Source organism: Danio rerio, chromosome 22 (genome assembly GCF_052040795.2).
Source record: "Danio rerio strain M-AB ecotype USA chromosome 22, GRCz13ab, whole genome shotgun sequence".
NCBI lineage: Eukaryota > Metazoa > Chordata > Actinopteri > Cypriniformes > Danionidae > Danio > Danio rerio.
The window spans coordinates 16,824,680-16,845,000 of record NC_141042.1 but is presented as its reverse complement, the minus strand read 5'-3'; the positions used below and the strand labels follow the sequence as shown (position 1 = coordinate 16,845,000).

Sequence of the window (20,321 nt, the reverse complement as noted above, 5' to 3'; positions counted from 1 at the left end):
GTTTTATAGTAAGAGGTGTTTTGCAGCACAAACACTGAGTAGGGTTTTTGTCGAAATAAACAAGAGCACTGAAACAAGGGGCTATATGCACAGCTAGTGTTTTTCAAACTTCTGGTGAAAGCTTTATGTGACTGTTTTTAATTTCATAAGGTTCCTTTGACAGTATTGATGTTGTAATGTAATTAAAATATAATCAGTTAAATAGACTTAAGCATCCATTTGGTTGCTTAAAAAAAAACGTTTAATATATAACCGCAGACTAGTGCAGCAATTTCACTGAAAATACTGAGGTAAAATTAATTTCCATATTTTAAAGACATGGTGCGGAAAGATAGAACTGAATGCAGTGCTTCTTGTTTGGTCTGATACCCACTTTATATTGTCAGCTAGGCAGTGAAGATCAATGTTTTTTTAAAGAAATCAGATCTTAAATGTGGCGATTTGTATGGGATCACAATTAACTGGAAGCCCTGGGGCTGACTGACTGTTTGAATGAAAAGTCCATGCGCATATAACCCATTGCTGATGAGAGATGTGCAAGACGCGGCACAAAAGCAGCAGAGTTTTTATTATGGCACAGACAACCGCATCTGGTTCTCATGACCACATGGAGAAGACGCAGCGCTCTTTTATCATACTAAACACACTTTAGGGGTCTGTTTTAACGTTGCTCTTGCTTAAATAATACATGTATATTAAAGCATCATTGGCATTTCTATGTTTAATATAAATCAAAAACAGAAATTTAAGGTGTATGACATCATTAGCAGGTCACTAGTTAAAATTGCTTATTTCTCAAGCTCTGGATTTGACTATTCTTCAAAACATTCAGGATAATGCAGGTATGTATGTCAGCAAATAAGCCACTTTTCTAATGTTTTGGATAGTTAAAAAAAAACAGACATTTTGTGTTTCTATATTAAGTAACGTTATAAATGTCCAATGCATGAAAAACATGTACTGAGCCTTATCATTTCAGCCATTAGTTTAGTTCCTCTCAGACATACACACCAGACAGAGCATCATAGAACTCGTCATCGCTGAGGACACTACGCGGCGATGAGCCTTTGACCACCGACTGCTCCAGCTCATGATGTTCAGTGGCCAGAGTCTGCAGAGCCTCCGACAGGATTTTATTCTTCTCCACCTCCTGCTCCAGTTTCACACTGCGCGCCTGTATATAAACAGACACACTCTATTAATAATAAAATCAAGTAGATCTCATCAAATCTGACCTGACAAAAGACTGAAAGGACTGGGCGATTAATCAAAGGGGGTATTTATTGGTGTTTTGTCAGTAAAGCTAGTTTTATAAAACCTTTCATATTGAGCAGCATTTACTTCACTGAGTTGAAGTTCACTAACAAGCAACACAATATCACGATCAACATCGAAATCGATTTAATCAAACTATAATGATAATTGTTTTATGATAGCAACAACTGCTTCTCAGCAAACAATAGCTGTGTAGTAAACGCTGCACGTTAAAAATACAACATAAAAACAGGTTTTTATTCCAAACTCACTTTAGAACTTTTGGTTAATGTTTAAAATTAATCCTCATGTGAGATGATTCAGTAGTCGTGTGATTATTAGTCACGCTGAAATCAATGACAGCAGTTAAATCGTCTGTTTACAACACAATGCTATGGTAATTGTCCTGGGTTTCTTTTTCATTTCGTTTGGAGTTTCCACACAAGAGCGCCCTCTGCTGTTCTTTGGAGATTTACAACTGATCACAGAACCATGTTTTCCTGACAAGATGTGCATGACACTACCAGTTTTTAAAAATTAGTTTCGATTAATAGCTCAGCCCTCAATTAGGTTACGGTAACTTTTTATACGTTTTACATTTACAGTATGTCGACATTACAAAACTTATCAAATTATTCTGTTAATGTTATCTTGGGTGTCTGTTTTCAGAAATTCACTCACAAACCACATTATCCAGTTCATCTCCTCACATCATAAATAGGTATTTTACCCAAAATCTAAGTAATCTAAGTTCATGCATCATTCGAGCTGAAGGTCAGCCAAGTAGTTGTCCATGCACTCAGCAGCTGCCCGCATTTTAAGAAATATACAAAAACAAACCAATCTACGATGGCTCAGTAGTGCACAGCACAACAACATTTCAAAAACCAAACTTTAATCTCACAAAACAAAGACATTAAGATGAAATTGTAACAATATTTCAATAAGCAAACATTAAGCTTACAACACAATGGAAATTCTCTCATTTACTAGGTGGCAGCGAAACACCAACTACTACTTCTTGTTCTGTTTGAATGGCGAGTTACAGTGATTACCCAATGACGCCACAAGAAATGTGTCACAATACATTGCTACCAAGGTGTAAGAAGCGGGTTTTTACCCCTGGGCATACCCATCTGCAATGTTCACAAAATGAAAAAAAAAATATTTGTGAGATGCGCGTACAACTGTCCGTTTGTGGACTAACAGACACCTAGTGGTTGGGAGCACTTCCATTTTGTTATGAGCTTAATGTCTTTGTGTTGTGAGATTAATATTTGCTTTTTGGACTGTTTAATCCACTTTATAAAACATGCGTTAACTCTGGCCAAAGAGCTTAGAATCACCAAGAGGCGACATTCAATAGAACGCTACATTGCAACAGCAGCGCCCAGCAACAGCCCTGCGATTCCGCCATTTTGGAGTGAAAGCGATCGGCCGTTTATTGGATCTTATTGCTGTCGCAATGGCAAGCAGCTGCTTTGTTTTAAAATTATTTATTTAAAAAGCCCATTAAAGCTGAGTTACATGACAATACAACACTTACTATTACAATCATCAGCACTTTCAATAGTTTATTTTATAGACTTATAATATGCTGTTTTTCTTTTAGAATTTTTATTCCAAAATGGCCGCCGCGTGACACTAGCGGCATCTAGTGGCTGTTTCAAAATCGCACTAGAATGTCGCCTCTTGGTGAATCTATGCTTTTTGCTTTGGCTTAGTTTTACGTTGGATTTGTGCGCTTTTGGATGCTTCAAAATAAACACCACTGTCCAACACAATTATACAGTGTGGAGGAGCCAGGATAAACATTAAAACTACTCTGACTGTGTTCCTCTTACAGAAGAACATTATATACTGTATACAAGGATGGCTTGAGGGTGTGTAAATTATGGAAAATTTTTCACTTTTGAGTGAACTGTCCCTTTAACCACTCAACATATCAATGTATGCGTCCAGTGAAATGAACACGCACTCCTTCTTGTCTGGAAAAGAGCTCCAGACACCGGTGCAGTGAGGAGCAGCTTTCACTGGAGGCTTCACAGACATCCTTCAGCTTCTGAATGACCGTCACAGGGATTTCTGTAAGAATATAAAAAAAAACACTGCAGCTTTAAAAATGTTGATTTTTTGGTTTCAGCCAATCAGATGCTGTGGATGATTTAAGGTCTTACTTTCCGCCAGGCCGTCTTCTTTTACCATGGACAGGAGACTCAACACCTCCTTCTCCAGTCTCTGGTGACAGGACTCGGCCCGCTGCCAAACAAAAGAGGAACAAAACAACAGAAAAACATAAATAGGATGTTGTGGAGCAGAAAGTGTATGACTGCAAGAAAGGGTCAGGGTTAGTCAACTTCCTAGTTGCCACTTCCTGCGGTTAAAAAGCGAAAAGGGAAGCTAAGTGAATCTTGTTTTTACAGTAGAAATATTTAGACATGAGACATAACCGTGTCTATTTATAGCACATTTTTGTGCGGGATAGAATTTTAGTTGCTATGATTATGAAATGTAATTAATTAATGTAATCATGGCTAATTAATATAGTTAATTTATATTATAGTACTGTTATTAAGATAATTATTACTAGTTAATTTACTTTAAATGTTTTACACGGTAACAGCCATTTTTAAATAAAATCTGTACTGTATTCAATTTAAGTCCTATAAATATTGAATAAAATGAAAGCAAAATTTTAAAATACATTAAACATTTTTTTTTATTTAAAACTTTTAACATTTATATTTCATTCAAATTTTTAATTATTATTATTAAGTAATTTACTTTGAGTCATTTTAAAATAGCATCTACAGTGCATCTGGAAAGTATTCTTAGCGCTTCGCTTTTTCCATATTTTTTTGTTACAGCCTTATTCCAATATAGATTTAATTAATTTATTTCCTCTTTCTACACAAAATACCCCATAATGACAATGCGAAAAAAAGATTTTTGAAATGGTTGCAAATTTATTTAAAAAAAAAATACAAAAAAATTAAAAATTCACATGTACATAAGTATTCACAGCCTTTGCCGTGAAGCTCTAAATTGAGTTTAGGTACATTCTGTTTCCACTGATCATTTTTGAGATGTTTCATCAGCTTAATTGGAGTTCACCTGTGGTAAATTCATTTGATTGCTTGATTGGTTGATTTATTTGAAAAGGCATACACTTGTCTATATAAGGTCCTAGGGTTAACGGTGCATGTCAAAGCACAAACCAAGCATGAAGACAAAGGAATTGTCTGTAGACCTCAGAGACGGGATTGTCGAGGCACAAGGCTGGGGAAGGTTACAGAAAAACTTCTGCTGCTCTGAAAGTTCCAATGAGCACAGTGGCCTCCCTCATCCGTAAGTGGAAGATGTTTGGAACCACCAGGACTCTTCCTAGAGCTGGCTGGCCATCTAAGCTAAATAATCTGGGGAGAAGGGCCTTAGCCAGGGGTAATCAATAGCCAGATGATCACTCTGTCTGAGCTTCAGCGTTGTCCTGTGAAGAGAGGAGAACCTTACAGAAAGTCAACCATCTGTGCAGCAATCCATCAATCAAGCCTGTGAGGTAGAGTGGCCAGAGGAAAGCCACTTTCCACCTGAAATTTGCCAAAAGGCATCTGAAGGACTTTCAGACCATAAGAAACCAAATGCTCTGGTCTGATGAGGCTAAAATTGAACTCTTTGGAGTGAATGCCAGACATTAGGTTTGGAGGAAACCAGGCTAATACCATCCCTACAGTGAAGCATGATGGTGGCAGCATTATGCTGTGGAGACGTTTTTCAGCAGCATGAACTTGAAGACTAGTCAGGACAGAAGGAACGATGAACACAGTAATGTGCAGAGACATCCTGAATGAAAGCCTGCTTCAGAGTGCTCTTGACCTCCAAAATATCAATGGAGTGGCTTCACAACAACTCAGTGAATGTCATTGAGGGGCCCAGCCAGAGCCCAGATGTAAATCCTATTGAACATCTCTGGAGAAATCTGAAAATGGCTGTACACTGTGGCTTACCATCCAACCTGATAGAGCTTGAGAGGTACTGCAAAGAGGAATGGAATTCCCAAAGACAGGTGTGCCAAGCTTGTGGCATCATATTCAAAAAGACTTGAGGCTGTAAATGCTGCCAAAGGTGCATCAACAAAGTATTGAGTGAAGGCTGTGAATACTTCTGTACAAGTGGTTTTTCAGCTTTTTTGTTTTTATTAAATTTGCAACAACAAAAATCTTTTTTTACATTGTCATTCTGGGGTATTGTGTGTAGAATTTGTACTCAACTAAATATTAAAATTGTTGAAGTAAATTAAGTTCAGTTTCAGCCAGACTCAAAAATCTACAAATTAATCATACTATTTAATTCACAGTGCTGAAAGTAGTAATAATAGTAGTGTGAAATATAGAACGTAAAACCATTACCAATGGCAAAAAGTCACCTCAGAAAACAAAGATAATAAACTCAAAGCGTCGCATGATTAAGCTTTCAAATCAACATCTACATCTTTTCACAGAAGAGAAAGGAAAAACAGCCGTATGCGTATTTAATCAGCTGATGTGTTGATTTATCTGGACTAATGTGATTTCTCACCTGAAGTGACTCAGAAAGCTCATTCACAGACACAGCATTGTCCTCCTCTTCCTCGCTGTCAGGCTCCTGTGAGCAGTAATGAGTGCTGAAGGCCGAATGCTCCTCGATGGCCTCCAGCCACATCTGAAAAACACAACACACATTATTGAGCATGTTTTTTTACATGCACACTAATACACTTATAACTTAAAAAAACAGATTAATGAAATAACATGTTGTCACAATTTACATGCAGACTAATAACCTCCTAATGCAAGTAAATCACACATACAATACTTCATTAGGGAGAGTCTAGAATCGTAGGTACAACTGTTTTGTATAATAACACAATCTAGTCATGTCTTAAACATTTTTTATAAGTGTATTTAGCAACATTTCGTTTTAAAAATATTAACTAAAAGACTTCCAAAAAATGGTTAAAAGTCAGTAACAGAATCAAATGTTTTGCCTTATTTTGCATTGAAAATGAATTCAGTTTACCATCATTTTTATATATATATTATTCAAGATTAAATAAAATGATGGAAAATACTTGAAATGTCTGGAATCTGGACAAATCTGGAATAAGTCAATAACAAAATGAATTATTATGCCATAATTAAATGTCATCTACCTTTATTTGCTATATCAGTTGTCATTTTTAATAAATAATTTAATGTATTTACATTTACATAAGCTGATCATGCTTTGTAAGCTGATAATGCATGTGTTCATTCCATTTTAGCTAGATTTGTCCCTTACATTAATTTTTCCTAGCATATAAAAGTGTTTATCTGCTTTCTGTACATTAATGTGTGTCAAATGGGACCGAATACGTTGCATTACCTCACCATTTACTAACACTAAAGTGGTTGTAAACTTTCTTTCTTTTGTTGAACACAAAACAAGATATTCTGAAGAATGTTGGGGGGAAAATGCCACTGACATCCACAGTACAAACTCAAAGAGTCAATTTTTCCCAAACATTCTTCAAAACATCTTCCTCAACTGGTTTGCATATTTTTGGGTGAACTGTCCCTTTAATCGGGTTCAGAATGTGCAATCATACACACTCATTTTTTCCAAACGGACACAATACAGACTGTTCTGGACAAAATAAACAGGCCGGGAGGAATCTCACTTTTCTGCTTTCTTCAGGGTTGTTCTTCTGGGTCACTTTGAAATGGTGAACGCTGTCGTCAAAGCATTTGACCGTGAAATAGCAGTTATCTTTCGCTTTAATCTGAAAGTTGCACAAATTTAAAAAGAGCAGATGCGTTAAAACAACAAAACAAAAATGACTAATTTATAATTGACACAGATGATTAAGTGAGTCTTACCATGCAGTGTGCTTGTGTTAGTGGTTTACAACCTTGCCGGCGTGTGTTTGAATCCGCATCCGTCCTTGAGGAGATAAATTGAAACAAAAAAAACAGCAGTTTATTGAAAAAAACAAAAAAAACAATAGTAGTATAATTTACACATATTTATTTATAATTGATTAATATAATTAATATAATTATTTTTATAAAAAATAATAGTATAATTTTAGCAATATAGGTATTATCTATTCAGAAGTAGATGCGTAAAAAAGATTATAACATTACAATGATAATTAGTAGTTTATAAGTGTAATTACTTTTTATTATTATTACATTTCATCATTACATTTTCAGAAATGTGTTTTATTTTGTATTTATTGTGACGTTAATGCATTAGAAAGAATCAAACACTGCAATTAAACCATTTTTAGACGGTATCTTCTGTAAATGTTTTGTCTTTAACTGCCATCATTAAATGCTATTTTCTTCTAAGATCTTGATGCAAAAACAGGATGAAACAAACAAAAATTAGTTTTAAATATTTTTTTAGCACATTTTGCAATTTTTCTATACAGCTTAAAGTGACATTTAAAGGCTTAACTGGGTTAATTAAGCTAACTAGGCAGGTTGTATAATGATGATTTGTTCTGTAGACTATAATAAAAATATATAGCTTAAATAGATTAATAATTTTGAAAATGATCTCAAAATGGCTTTAAAAAAATGTTAAAACTAATTTTATTCTAGCCAAAATAAAACAAATAAGAGTTTCTCCAGAAGAAAAAAAATATTATTAGACATACTGTGAAAATTTCAATGGTCTGTTAAATAATATTTTAAAAATATAATAATAATAATAATAATAACCTTGATGTTTTTACAAAATACAACTGAAGGAAAATACGCACTGTTTAGGGTACCATGACAAGACCCCGTCTTGAAGAACCACCCAGTAGGAGCGCCAGCCAAAAAACCTTGAACTCTGGAAAACAAAAAAGAAAAATTACACAATAAAAAATAATATAAAAAATACATAGCCATACTATAGATAAACACTTTAAATACCTTCCAAAGAGGCCCTTCAAACATTTTAACATGCCGTGTCATGCCCTGCCAGATTCAAATATCACAAAAAAACAAATTCATTGAAAAAAGCAGTCAAATTCGCAAAACAAAGAATGTTTTAGTATGATATGAGAAGGACAATGGTGTTTTAAAAGTGCACAACATGCATCACATACATTTGTGACACTGAGACAGAGCTCCCTAGCTTAATCAACCTACTTTCACAACATTTCCTGCAATGATCTGCTTCATTTCTGCATCGTTAGTCAAGTCAAAAACAGTCTGATCTGAAAACAACAAGTGCATGAATTAGCTTCAGCTCAGCTTCAACCCAATCAAAAGTGAGTCACAATAAATAGTAATTACAGATGTAAACAAAATCTAAAACATCTGGAGCTTTTCCACTATAGCTCTGTTTACACCTAGTATTAAAATGCATTTTAGTAAATCCAATTACAGCAATTGCAGGTATTAACAGTGTATATAACATTTGGAGTCGGTAAACATTTGAACACTACAGCCCTGTTTTTAATTAGTATAAGATGCACCTCAGTAAATCCAATCACAAGTGAATGACACCAAACACCTGGGGCCTGTTTCAGTAAGGAGGTTCAAACAACTCGGAGTTTAAACTTGAACTCTGAGTTGATTTACCGAGAGAATAAAAACTCTGAGTTTTCGGTTTCAGAATAGCTGATCTGAGTTGGGTCAATCAACTTTGAGTAGACCAACTCAGAGTTAAGCGCGCACACTGTGACTATAAAAAGGCATTATCAATGGAGCGCAGATATTATGAGTGACCATGGCAAGATCTTAAAAAAAGAGATCAGCATTTCTTTCCCCAGCTGAACTTGATCTGCTCATGCAAAGTTTTAGCAAATATGAGTGTATATACTTAAAAAGAAACAACCATCAGTGAAACAGAGACAGTTAGCCTGGGAAAACAGCTGCTCAAGTTAATGCGTAATTTTTTATTTAAATTATTTAAACATTTAAGTATAATAAAATAAGTAATATAATGTGTGACGTTTATACTTTTTTCTAAACTTTTATACACGTTTATCAGTTTTAATATTTTAACAGTGCACTTGTGTGTCTGCCTTTTTATTGATCAAGTGTTAGAGGTTGATATAACATTAAGAACCTAAGCAGTGCTAAAAATAATTTTTAGACAGAATAATAATCCCATTAATCTAGTAACAGTACATGTCGAAGGTTAAGCTAAATATTTATGAAAAAAGACAAGCCTTGTACGTGACTTTGTTCTGTGTGTGACAAAAATGTAGGCAATAGCTGTGTTTCCATCAAAATATAGGCTATTACATAAATTTGTGCAAAACTGGAATAATGCCTAAAAGATGCGAATAAAGCAGCGTTTTTATCCAACGAGTCGAAGAGAACACAATCGTCACTTCCTGATTAACTTGCGCCAAATATCAACAGTAAAAACAGAATTTACTGCGGTAGAACAAGCTGCGTTAATGATTTTTTATTTAATACTTGCGCCTCAGAAGACACAATGAACACGTGGGGGCGTTTGAAGCCAGACGCGGTGATCTTGACACGCTCCAGACGCTCGGAGGTAATTAATAATAGACACTAATACTGAAACAGTTAGGGCATTTTAGAATGACTAAAACAACATTTAAGATGTTCTGCAGTGTGCTCAGTCTGCTGGTTTGTCCATTTACACACATTTTCATCATCATCTCTAACAAACTTTTTTTAATGTAAATACTGTAATTTGTTAAGTGCACTTCGTAGTTTATGCGCATCTTTTCTTATCAAATAAAAGTTTAACCAACTCAGTTATGCAAATGTTTTATTATGAATATTTTCAAAAGTTATGTGAATCATGACGTTTCCATCAATCGTTTTTATAGCCATCTCCAAAATGAGCTCTAAAATAGGTGTGTGGAAATGTAAGGCTAATGCGAGAAATACGCTTCAACTTTAAAAAAGGGGAGGAGACCGACAGAAACTCAGAGTTTAGAGAATAAAACCTGCTCCAGACCAGGTTAGATTCACAGAGTAAGTTACCACAGTAACTGACTCTAAGTTAAAGTTACCTTTATTTCAGAAACAGGCTTGACTTATGATTTTTATGACCCTGATTTGAGTTTAACAAACCTGCTATTTTGAAACCGAAAACCCAGAGTTTCTCTCATTTCAGGGTTAAAATACTCTGAGTTTTCACTTAACCTCCTTTCTGAAACAGGCCCCTGGTGACAAAAATATCCAAAACATTGAGTTTGTCCACTTTTGACCACCCCTGCCCTGTTTTCAATTGGTGTTAATATGCATTCTGTCAGTCCAATCATAAGTGAATGATACTAAATACAGATGATATAGGATTTAAACCATTGTGAGCTTGTCCAATTCTAACCAATTCTACAGCTAGTCAAAAAGGTAGACACACGTTACCGTTTTTATTCTTGACGTTAGGATTGGCCTTGTGCTGCAGAAGTTTGACAGCGCACTGTTTCTGGCCTCTGTAAGCGGCGCAATGCAGTGGTGTGTTTCCCAGCAGATCCGTGCAGTTTATATTTGGAGGTTTCTTCAAGTTCAGCTACACAAATAAACAAGAGTTACAGTATGCAGGTCATACCGAATTATTGCTAAATGACGGGTAGAATGATAACAGATTAGAACAGGATAGTTTTAATTCAATATTTATTTATGTATTTAGGTTTTAATGCCATGTCAGGCTATATTCATGGTAAAACCTATACTAAATAAACAATATAACATGCAATCATATCGGCTTATTAATAAACATCCACTGTACAAACAAAAACACTAAAAAGAGTCAAATACAATATTTTAGTTGGATTAATGATAAATATTCTACAATTCCTCCAGAAAATACCTTTTTATTTCCCTTAAAATATTTCCTGAATAAAAACGTTCTCTAATTTCCTTTAAAAACACACATTCTATTAAAATATGTTTTATCCACAAAATAATCGTACACAAGTTACAATTAGGTTTTTCTTCCCCTTTTAACAAGTATGATAAGTCTTGAGTGGCCGATTCTACATCTCGTACGTACATCCTGATCATGTCTATTTTCAAAGTGGTAATTATTTCTCAGTTGTTTTGAGTCAATAAATGCCATGCGTGTGTAAATAAAATATTACTATCAACATTTACAGCTGATTTGATCATTTTTCTATTTCAAACTATACATGTATATGTTCTGAAATAAAACTTGAACCAAATCACGTCTAACTGTTAAATGTTGATAGTAGGGATTGGATTGCACCTAAATGGAAATGAAAATGATCAATAGACTTGACCAAAAGCCAAACTAAAAAATGCTTTGTAATAATTGATTTAATGACTTTTTATTATTATTCTTTTAAAAACACAAGCCAATAAAACAGTTGCATCATTTTACCCACGTTGGCATGGCAGCACAGTAGCACTATTGCAAACAACAATAAAAATTACAACATAGAATTGTTTTGTAAGTGCAATATTTGAGAAGAGTTTTTTTTCCCGGTGTGTGTCAACACAACTTTCTGAACTTAAAAAGATTTTCTGAACCCAGAAACCATCCACCCAAAAAAAAAGTTCATGCATAGATATGTGCTTGTGTGTGTGTGTACATATATACAAACACTATTATTTTGCAATATAGCAATTGAAAAACTACACATAATAAAGTTAGTAAGGTTACCAGTCTTGTGAGTGTAGATACGGCTCCTTCTCGCGCCGCTTCCAGCAGCTGCTCCTCCAGTTTCCTCTCTTCTGTCCTCTCAGTAGCTAGTAAGTTTACATTTAATAGTTTAGCAACAAAGGTAGATTCCACAGCACTGTCATTCTTTGTGTTGTTCAAGCTTACCCTCCAGCATGCTTTTAATCTCGGCACTCTGTGTAATGTCTTTAGGAATCTGCGCCATCCCATTGATAACCGAAGCACAAGCGTCATGCTGAAGGAGCAACATCACAACCTCCTAAACAGCACAATCAGCATTCAGTTAGTATTCTCAGTCCAATCAGTGTTCAGGATTCAGCATCCAATCAGTGTTTAACATCAAATTAATGTTAAGCATTCAGTAAATGTTCAGCATTCTAGGTATATAGGTTAAACAAGTCATTCCCATTATGAATATTATATTACTATTTAATGACTACTATGATTCTAAGAAGAGAAAAATATTACTGATTAATAAACTACGGCAATTAATTTTGTACAACAACAATAAAAAAAAAAATTTTAAATAATAATTATAATAATGATAATAATAATAATGATAATGATAATATTAATAATAAATGTGCAAAGTATGTATGTATGTATAAAGTATTAAGAGTATTTTACTAAAAGTATTTTTACACTAATAATTGCAATATTATGAACAATATTATGATATTTATTACTATACTAATTTAGTTTTCACTATAAGTATACAAAACAAGTAGTTGTCAATAAGTCTGCAAAACTATTCTTATACCTGTAATATTATGATTTCCATAATAATAATAATAATATTAGAAGTTTTGTAGTTGTTATTACATTATAGTTGCTATATTTATGTTTAATCAAATTAAGATTGATATGATATGATGCTAGTTTATTTCTATGCCCATTGTTTTGTGTAACCTATATTGTATGGTTGATTTTTTTCATGATAATAATTTAAAACATTATTAATAATTAATATTACCAATATTATATTAATAAAGCTCAATTCCACTGTTGAATGTTTATAAGAAACCCTCCAAATGGGACCATACATCTCCATTAAACAATATTATAAAACATATAATGATATATGACGCCATAAATACACACTTTTCTCCCTGTGAATGCTGCTTTATGGAGTGGTGTATCTCCAACATTATTTGGCAAATTGGCATCAGCTCCAGCCTGTAGGACATGCAGATGAGCTTAAATTAGACAATAAGTTCATCTTCAATTCATAAACCAACACATATATAAGAAAGCGTCTTAATATCAAAAGCCTGAGACGATCACACCTTCAGTAATGCTTCAACAACATCTCTGTGTCCAAAATAACAGGCCAGATGAAGCGGTGTCCAGCCATGATTTGATTTGCTCTTGCCTGAAATGCAATACAATGCTTTTAGAGGTGCTCTAAAACATCTGGTACATTATGAATGGTCAATTAAACCTAAGGATGTGTTTTACCCTTGCAGTTGATGTCGATGTTGGCCTCCTCCTTTATCTTGCACATGAGAAGCCTCTGGATGCCTTCTAGGTTCCCGTTCCTGGCATCCCTGAGGAACTGCTCCTCCGGATCCAGCTCCTCCATGACTGCAGAGATTAAATGTGACAGCATTCAAACTAAAGACCTGAGCCCAGAGTTAATTAAATGAAGAACAGGGGTCATGGATTACTCAATTAGCTGGATTTAATTATTGACTATTTGACATGATCCAGAATTGTTTCGTTCTTCAACACTCATTCGAGAGCTGTTGTCATAAAAACAGGTCCGGTAGCTCAAACCTGCTCGGGAGCAGGCTCATTTCATATACAGGATATATATAGTTTAAAACTATATATTAATAAAACCTATGCAATCTGCGCTCCAAAAAAAAAGAACAATGAGAAAGGTAGTTTAAAGATACGAATGTGTACAATCGCTTTCGTACAATTTGTGTATGATAATATCCACAATATTCTACTTTTTTTAAGCAATAATACACTTATGCAGTCATGAACATGTTTTGACACCTAAGATGGTGATTTGATGTTTCACAAAAGTTGCAGACACCTTTACCAACATAAAAATGCTTTTGTGATGCTAAAAAAATTTAAATATACAGTTATTCTTTACACCGATTAAGAAAGCAGCTACTCTATACTACTATGGCTACAATAATAAAGAACATCCGCTCTAACTGTAAAACTTAATAATTTGCTAAATACTCGACGGATGCAAGTGCAAAGCCTGCAGCCCACAACAAAGGTGGAAAGTTATTGCGTATCATATTTAACAAACCGTTTCCTATGAATTTTATGTTATTTTGCTCACATGGATAATTGAATATTAATCAGATGATGTCATTACGCTGATGTGCTGTCAGCCAATCGTTGCAATGCTGATCATGATTTCAGGGATGGATAGATCTGTCCTTCATAACACACGGAGCGATCCCAGATCAGTTCATCCAGACATTTTAATCTGATTCACAACTTGTTTGAAGAACCAAAATTAGCCAGAGATCAGTTATCAAGATGAACAGATCCAGGATCTGCCAAATCATCTTACATCAGGGGTGTCAAACTCAATTCCTGGAGGGCCGAAGCCCTGCACAGTTTAGTTCCAACCCTGCTCCAACACACTTACCTGTAGGTTTTAAACAAGCCTGAAGGACTCAATAAGTTTGATCAGGTGTGTTTAATTAGGGTTGGAACTAAACTGTGCAGAGCTGCGGCCCTTTTGGAACCGAGTTTGACACCTGTGTCTTAGATCATTTAAGCGAGGTACGCAGAATGAACCTCAGGACTGCAAGGACACCCTAGCAAGTTAGCAACTTCATAGCAACATGCTAAATAACGGTCATAACAAGTCAATAGCATCACACACAAAAAAATCCCTTACTTCTTAGAAACTACACAGAAATGTGTTACATTACATTTTAACAGCTACATAGCAACGCAATTAAAAAACAAACACTCAAAACACCTTAAATTCATTGCTACAAAAACAACTGTAATCCAGCATGGTAATAGCCACATTTATACATTCTGTCTGGTTCTTGAATTGGCTGATAGCCGTGCAATATTCTCCCAGTAACAGCACTCGACAAGCCTCTTCAACTTTTACCCTTGTGTAATACTCCGCCCACATACAGCAACAAGCAGAGGACACTCTACAGTTTTGACAAATATTGCAGCTTTTGGACAACACAATGTACATTTGAGGCTTTTTTTAGTTAAGAATTTAGTTGTTTAGATTGACGCTTTGCAGTTTATTCATAAGGATAGTGCCTATTTTAAAATATTTATATATTTTGAGAGAGAGCACATTGCCTGTCTTTGAGAAAAAACGGTTGTTGATGTTCATCCACAAGATAGCGACAAACTGCATAATAAGCCCTAAGAGAAAACCAGCGTAATTTCAAACTACAACTGATCAAATCAATATTAAACACACACCTCCTTACTGTAAGAACACCCCAATAACCACTGAGAATAACATAGCAACTCCATAGCACCCCAAAAGAATAACAACATGCTGAGAATTAGTTTTTTTAACAACTGCATAGCAACGACACTAAAAATCCTCCAGAACACCTTAGTAACTCCCCTGTAATAAGGAAAAATACATGTACAGCACCCTAGCAACCACATCGCAAAAAGCTAAAACATTTCAAAACATAATCTGCATCTGAATGTCATTAATACTCCAATTTATTTGCCTTTCACTTTTTAACAGGAGCAATTAAACTAAAACACGAAGACAAATTCAAATTCTTTGAAGCAGCTGCCATGTGATTTCCTTGTTTAAATAGGAGGGAAAAGGAGAGCAGCACATGACACAGCCTTGCTATGCAGGAATGTTCTGTAGAAAATGCTCTGTGCTAGCATCAGGAACCCCCTTGTAATATATGAACCACCAGAGAAAACCTCTATGACATTTTAGCTAATCCTAAGAGCTCAAGAAGCCAGCTTGTTCAACCAAGCAGGGAAAAAAAGGCTGGATATGCAGATTAACCACGTCCCTTTTAACGCAATAGCAGTTTATTAAAACATAAAGCTTTCTTTGTGTTAAATTTAGGTCAACACCCTAAAGCTAACACTTATTTACATGCCAAACCGAGTCTTAAGCACAACTTAACTGTGTGAAACGGTTCATTTATGCACACCAGTGTTTCCAATATCAATAGAATACATCAAATTCCTACATCTGAACTAGGTATGGCTGTCGATTATTTCCTGAAGGAAGTTACACTACAAGTTTTGCAAGCTTGTAACGGCTGAAACTAATAGACAATAAGCTGGTAATGATTACAAAACTAATTACATGTAGGAATATGTGGAATCATCATAACTGTCATGTGACATTCTAGACATCTCAAGCCTTCCTTCAAGCACATCTGAACATCGCTAAATATTCTGAACAATTTAATTAAAATGTTTTTATTTAATGCCTAACGTTTGAGTAGAATGAGATAAAAGCCATTAAATAGAGGCTTAGGTTTCAAGTTCATAAATGTCTTGTCACCAGGATGTGGGTTTATCACTCATGACTTCAGAGTTTAGTCTCATGAACTGAGCTAAACTTGGTTTTATATTCGCACATTCAGACATTCTCCTTAATAATATAATTTCAGACAAGCATTCTTTGCAATATCTGAATAGGGAACTCATATGATCAGCCAGTGACTATCACAATAGTCAATTAAATAGTGCTAATGTTGCTTTAAAGTCATACTTAGATGGGATTTCAAACCCAATATTCAAATTACCCTGGTAAACAATATAGGGAGAGTACAATAAACGAAAATAGGAGTAAAAAAAACAACTTTATCTTAATGACTTATGAGCGGCTGGAGTCAAATATGTATGCATGAATGTAGCATCAGTAGAAATTAATACAAAAACTATGAATATGTATATTATAGATCAATTATATGGTTCTTAAATCATATAAACCTGAGCAAATTTAAAGTAATATTCAGAAATTTCAAATATAACTTAATAAAAATTTAAATAAAAAGAATTTTAAACTTTTTAAGGCAAATATAGTTATATATTTTAGTTTAAAATAATAATAGAACATGTAAAAGATTTATTATACAATATATTATGATGTTTTGACATTTTAGAAATATAAATATGAAAAACACTTGCCTGACTTTGGAAGTTAAAGCATGGCTCATATTATCAGCCAGTGACTATTACAGTACAACATAGTCAATTAAATAGTGCTAATGTAAACGATATAATAATGTAATGTTAACAATATAGGGACTGTAAAATGAAGGAATATTGGAATATAACTGAATGACTCATGAGCGGCTGCAGTCAAATATGTCTGCATGAATGTAGCTTTAGTAAATAAATAAAAATGCATATTATAGATCAATTATTATGTTCCAAGATCATATAAACCTGAGCAAATTTCAAGTAATATTCAGAAATTTCAAACATAACTTGATAAAAAAAATGTAATAAAAATAAAATAAGAAACATTTTGAACTGTATCAAGCAAATAAAGTTATATATTTTAGCTAAAAATAATAATAGAACATGTAAAATATATTCAATAATACATGTATAATGATGTTTTGACATTTTTTAAATGTAAACCTGAATATCACTTGCCTGACTTTGGAAGTTAAAGCATGACTAATATGATCATCATTAATAAAAGATTTTAGACCCAATATTCAAATTACCCTGGTAAACAATATAGGGAGAGTACAATGAACGAAAATGGGAGTATAACTCAAAGACTCATGAGTCATGAGTGGCTGAAGTCAAATGAATACAACTAATGTAATAAAATTTAAAAAGAACTTAACTGTATACGGTAAATATAATTATATATTTAAGTTTAAAATTGTAATAAAAAAAAAACATGTAAAACATATATTAAAAAATAGACGTATAATGATGTTTTGACATTTTTAAAACGTAAATATAAATAACACTTGCCTGATTTTGAACGTTAAAGCATGACTCGGTCCTCCAAAAGATGTGTTACCACCCCTTGTCAAGAATCACTCCGGAACAAATAAATAATAATAATAATAAATACATCACAAAGTTCCATAAAACTGTGCTTTTATCAGAGATTTGACAAAGCATGTGATGAACTCTTCCCGTCTGTGTAACTCACACATTTGAGGCTTTCCTAACAGAGCAAAGTTCTTTAAAAGCATCTTCCGCAAACATCTTTTAAGACTGTTGTGCAACTTTCTTGTTGCTCGTGAACTGAACGCACACACAAACTATCATACGGCAGCATGTAAATGACCAGCTGACTGACATAACACATGATGACGGTGCACTTCCGGTTTCGTTAAAGACCGTAAACAACTACAATAAAAGTCAACTACTACTTCTACTACTACTACAACTACTACTACTGCAACTACTACTACTACTAATACTACTACTACTACTACTACTACTACTACTACTACTACTACTAATAATAATAATAATAATAATAAATGGCTTATTAATGATAATAATAATAATAACAACAACAGTGTGTTTGTTTGTATTAGAAGTACCCAAACTTTTTGTTATGAAGGGCCAAAAAGCAAACTTGATTGAGGCTAACGCTAGTGGGCCGAAGATAAATATAGTTGCCATGGGTAATTAATTTCCTAATTTATTTAATAATATTTAAACATGGTTAGGATGATATATACTAACCTTAATAATATACTAATCCTTAATATAGGATTAACATAAACACTGCTTTATATTAACTAATACTGTTTTTCTTACATTTTATAATCAACTTATTACAGTAAAAACAAAACACATCTCATTTATAACACAATTACACAGTCCTCTGTCCTTTGAGTGACAGCATTTTTAAAAATCTGATTCTACCTTTTACTGAATCCATCTTTTTTTAATAGGATTGATAAGGATTTATGACATTTTGTCTAACAATTGCACTTCTGCCTGGCTAGGACTTGAGGATATTCGGGAGAAGGATATTGGCCAAACTATTGAAGAGAATGACTGGGACATTGTATATGATAATACATACCTGAAATATACCTCTTTTGGGATCCATGAGCTCAATTTGACATTTATATCTTACACCAGTTCGTATTAAAAAAAAATGTGTGCCCATGCCACAGACTTGTTTCAAATGTAAAAAATATAAAGCATTTTGGACGAAAATACATACTGGAGGTACTGGAAAAAAATTCATGAGCTAAATTTTGATATGACCCCAGCTTTGTATTTATTGAATCGTAATGTGAACAATTTGCATTCCAGTTATTTATTGTCCTGGTATATTTAGCTCAAAAATGTATTTGGTCTGCATCTGTCAAATGTGTCAAATGTGGATATCACAAATTGCTACATGGCTACCATTAGAAAAACTTACCTATGACAAACATAAAAAATCTGACAGATTTTGGTCAATTTTGTCTCCCCTTCGGGAAAAAAGCTCTCTTTAATTAACACTGGATCCTTGTAATTCATTTAGAATTTTTGTTCAATCTTCACTTATAGACTGCTCTAAAATGGTGTGATTAAGCTTTCTTTATATTTTTTATGTGTTTTTTATATTAATTTCTTTGTTATTTTCCATTTTAAGGCTGTACACTCTGTAACGCATTTATACATTTTTATGTTAATAATTTGTGAATGTGGGCACACGATAAAAAAAGTCTGATTCATTTATAACATTTTATTGAAACATTTCATTTCAGTCTGCTTTTTTGTAGCTCAACAATAAAAGAAACAAAAGGGTTACGTCAAATTAGAATTGACGATCTCTGTTACTGGCATTCGCCCCCCTCTTCATCATTCTCATTCTCCTTTCAGATGGGTCTGTAGGCCAAATCAATGGTTACGGGCCAACTTTGGCCTGCGTTCTCTACTTTGGGCATCTCTGGTGTATATGAATTTATGAGTGAAATTATATGATAAAATCATATCTATTTACCTTTAAAACAAAAAGCATTACAGGACTATATTGGATATAATCTGTTAGAGGTTACAAAAGTATAGCCTATTCAAAAATCTTTGTAACAAATTAGTAAAATGTGAGCACGATTTACCTGAAATTTAACATATACGAATGTAAAATTGACCTAAAATTATGTAACATCTGTTTATGAGTTACCTAATATGGCATTAGTGAAATGTGCATACAATTTACCAAAAATGCAGTAACATATTAGTAACACATATGATTTTCTAAAGTGAAATATGTCCATGACTTACTTAAAATGAGGTAATGTATTAGTAAAATGTACATAGGATTTACAGAAAATGAGGTAACATTTTAGAAAAATGTGCAGTTTAACTAATTGATGTTTTATTAAAACACATGCAGTATTTAACTTAAGTATTAGTAAAGCATGATTACAATTACAATTACAATTACTGAAAATGTGGAGTAAAACATACTGTAGATAGCACAATAACTCTGTAAGACATATTTT

General features: G+C 33.7%; 1 protein-coding gene across 4 annotated transcripts in view; it reads right to left on the bottom strand.

Annotated features, from left to right (window-relative positions):
* Positions 1-18,171, bottom strand: part of osbpl1a (oxysterol binding protein-like 1A) — a 32,011-nt gene extending 13,840 nt beyond the window's left edge. For 2 of the 4 annotated variants that reach the window (XM_087304138.1, XM_087304140.1), the window contains exons 1-17: positions 18,017-18,171; positions 17,833-17,900; positions 13,354-13,479; positions 13,182-13,267; positions 12,997-13,071; positions 12,043-12,154; positions 11,878-11,963; positions 10,620-10,764; positions 8,415-8,482; positions 8,196-8,240; positions 8,039-8,112; positions 7,149-7,212; positions 6,950-7,051; positions 5,830-5,952; positions 3,432-3,513; positions 3,233-3,339; positions 1,012-1,174 (exon numbers count right to left, since the gene is read on the bottom strand). In XM_087304138.1, the coding sequence (XP_087160264.1) occupies positions 1,012-1,174; positions 3,233-3,339; positions 3,432-3,513; positions 5,830-5,952; positions 6,950-7,051; positions 7,149-7,212; positions 8,039-8,112; positions 8,196-8,240; positions 8,415-8,482; positions 10,620-10,764; positions 11,878-11,963; positions 12,043-12,154; positions 12,997-13,071; positions 13,182-13,267; positions 13,354-13,477 (1,456 nt within the window). In that variant the 5' untranslated portion in view covers positions 13,478-13,479; positions 17,833-17,900; positions 18,017-18,171. Of the gene's footprint in view, positions 1-1,011; positions 1,175-3,232; positions 3,340-3,431; positions 3,514-5,829; positions 5,953-6,949; positions 7,052-7,148; positions 7,213-8,038; positions 8,113-8,195; positions 8,241-8,414; positions 8,483-10,619; positions 10,765-11,877; positions 11,964-12,042; positions 12,155-12,996; positions 13,072-13,181; positions 13,268-13,353; positions 13,480-17,832 lie in introns of all 4 variants that reach the window. The other 2 variants (XM_087304137.1, XM_087304139.1) reach the window with 1 other exon arrangement.
* Between the last annotated feature and the right edge of the window lie 2,150 nt (positions 18,172-20,321).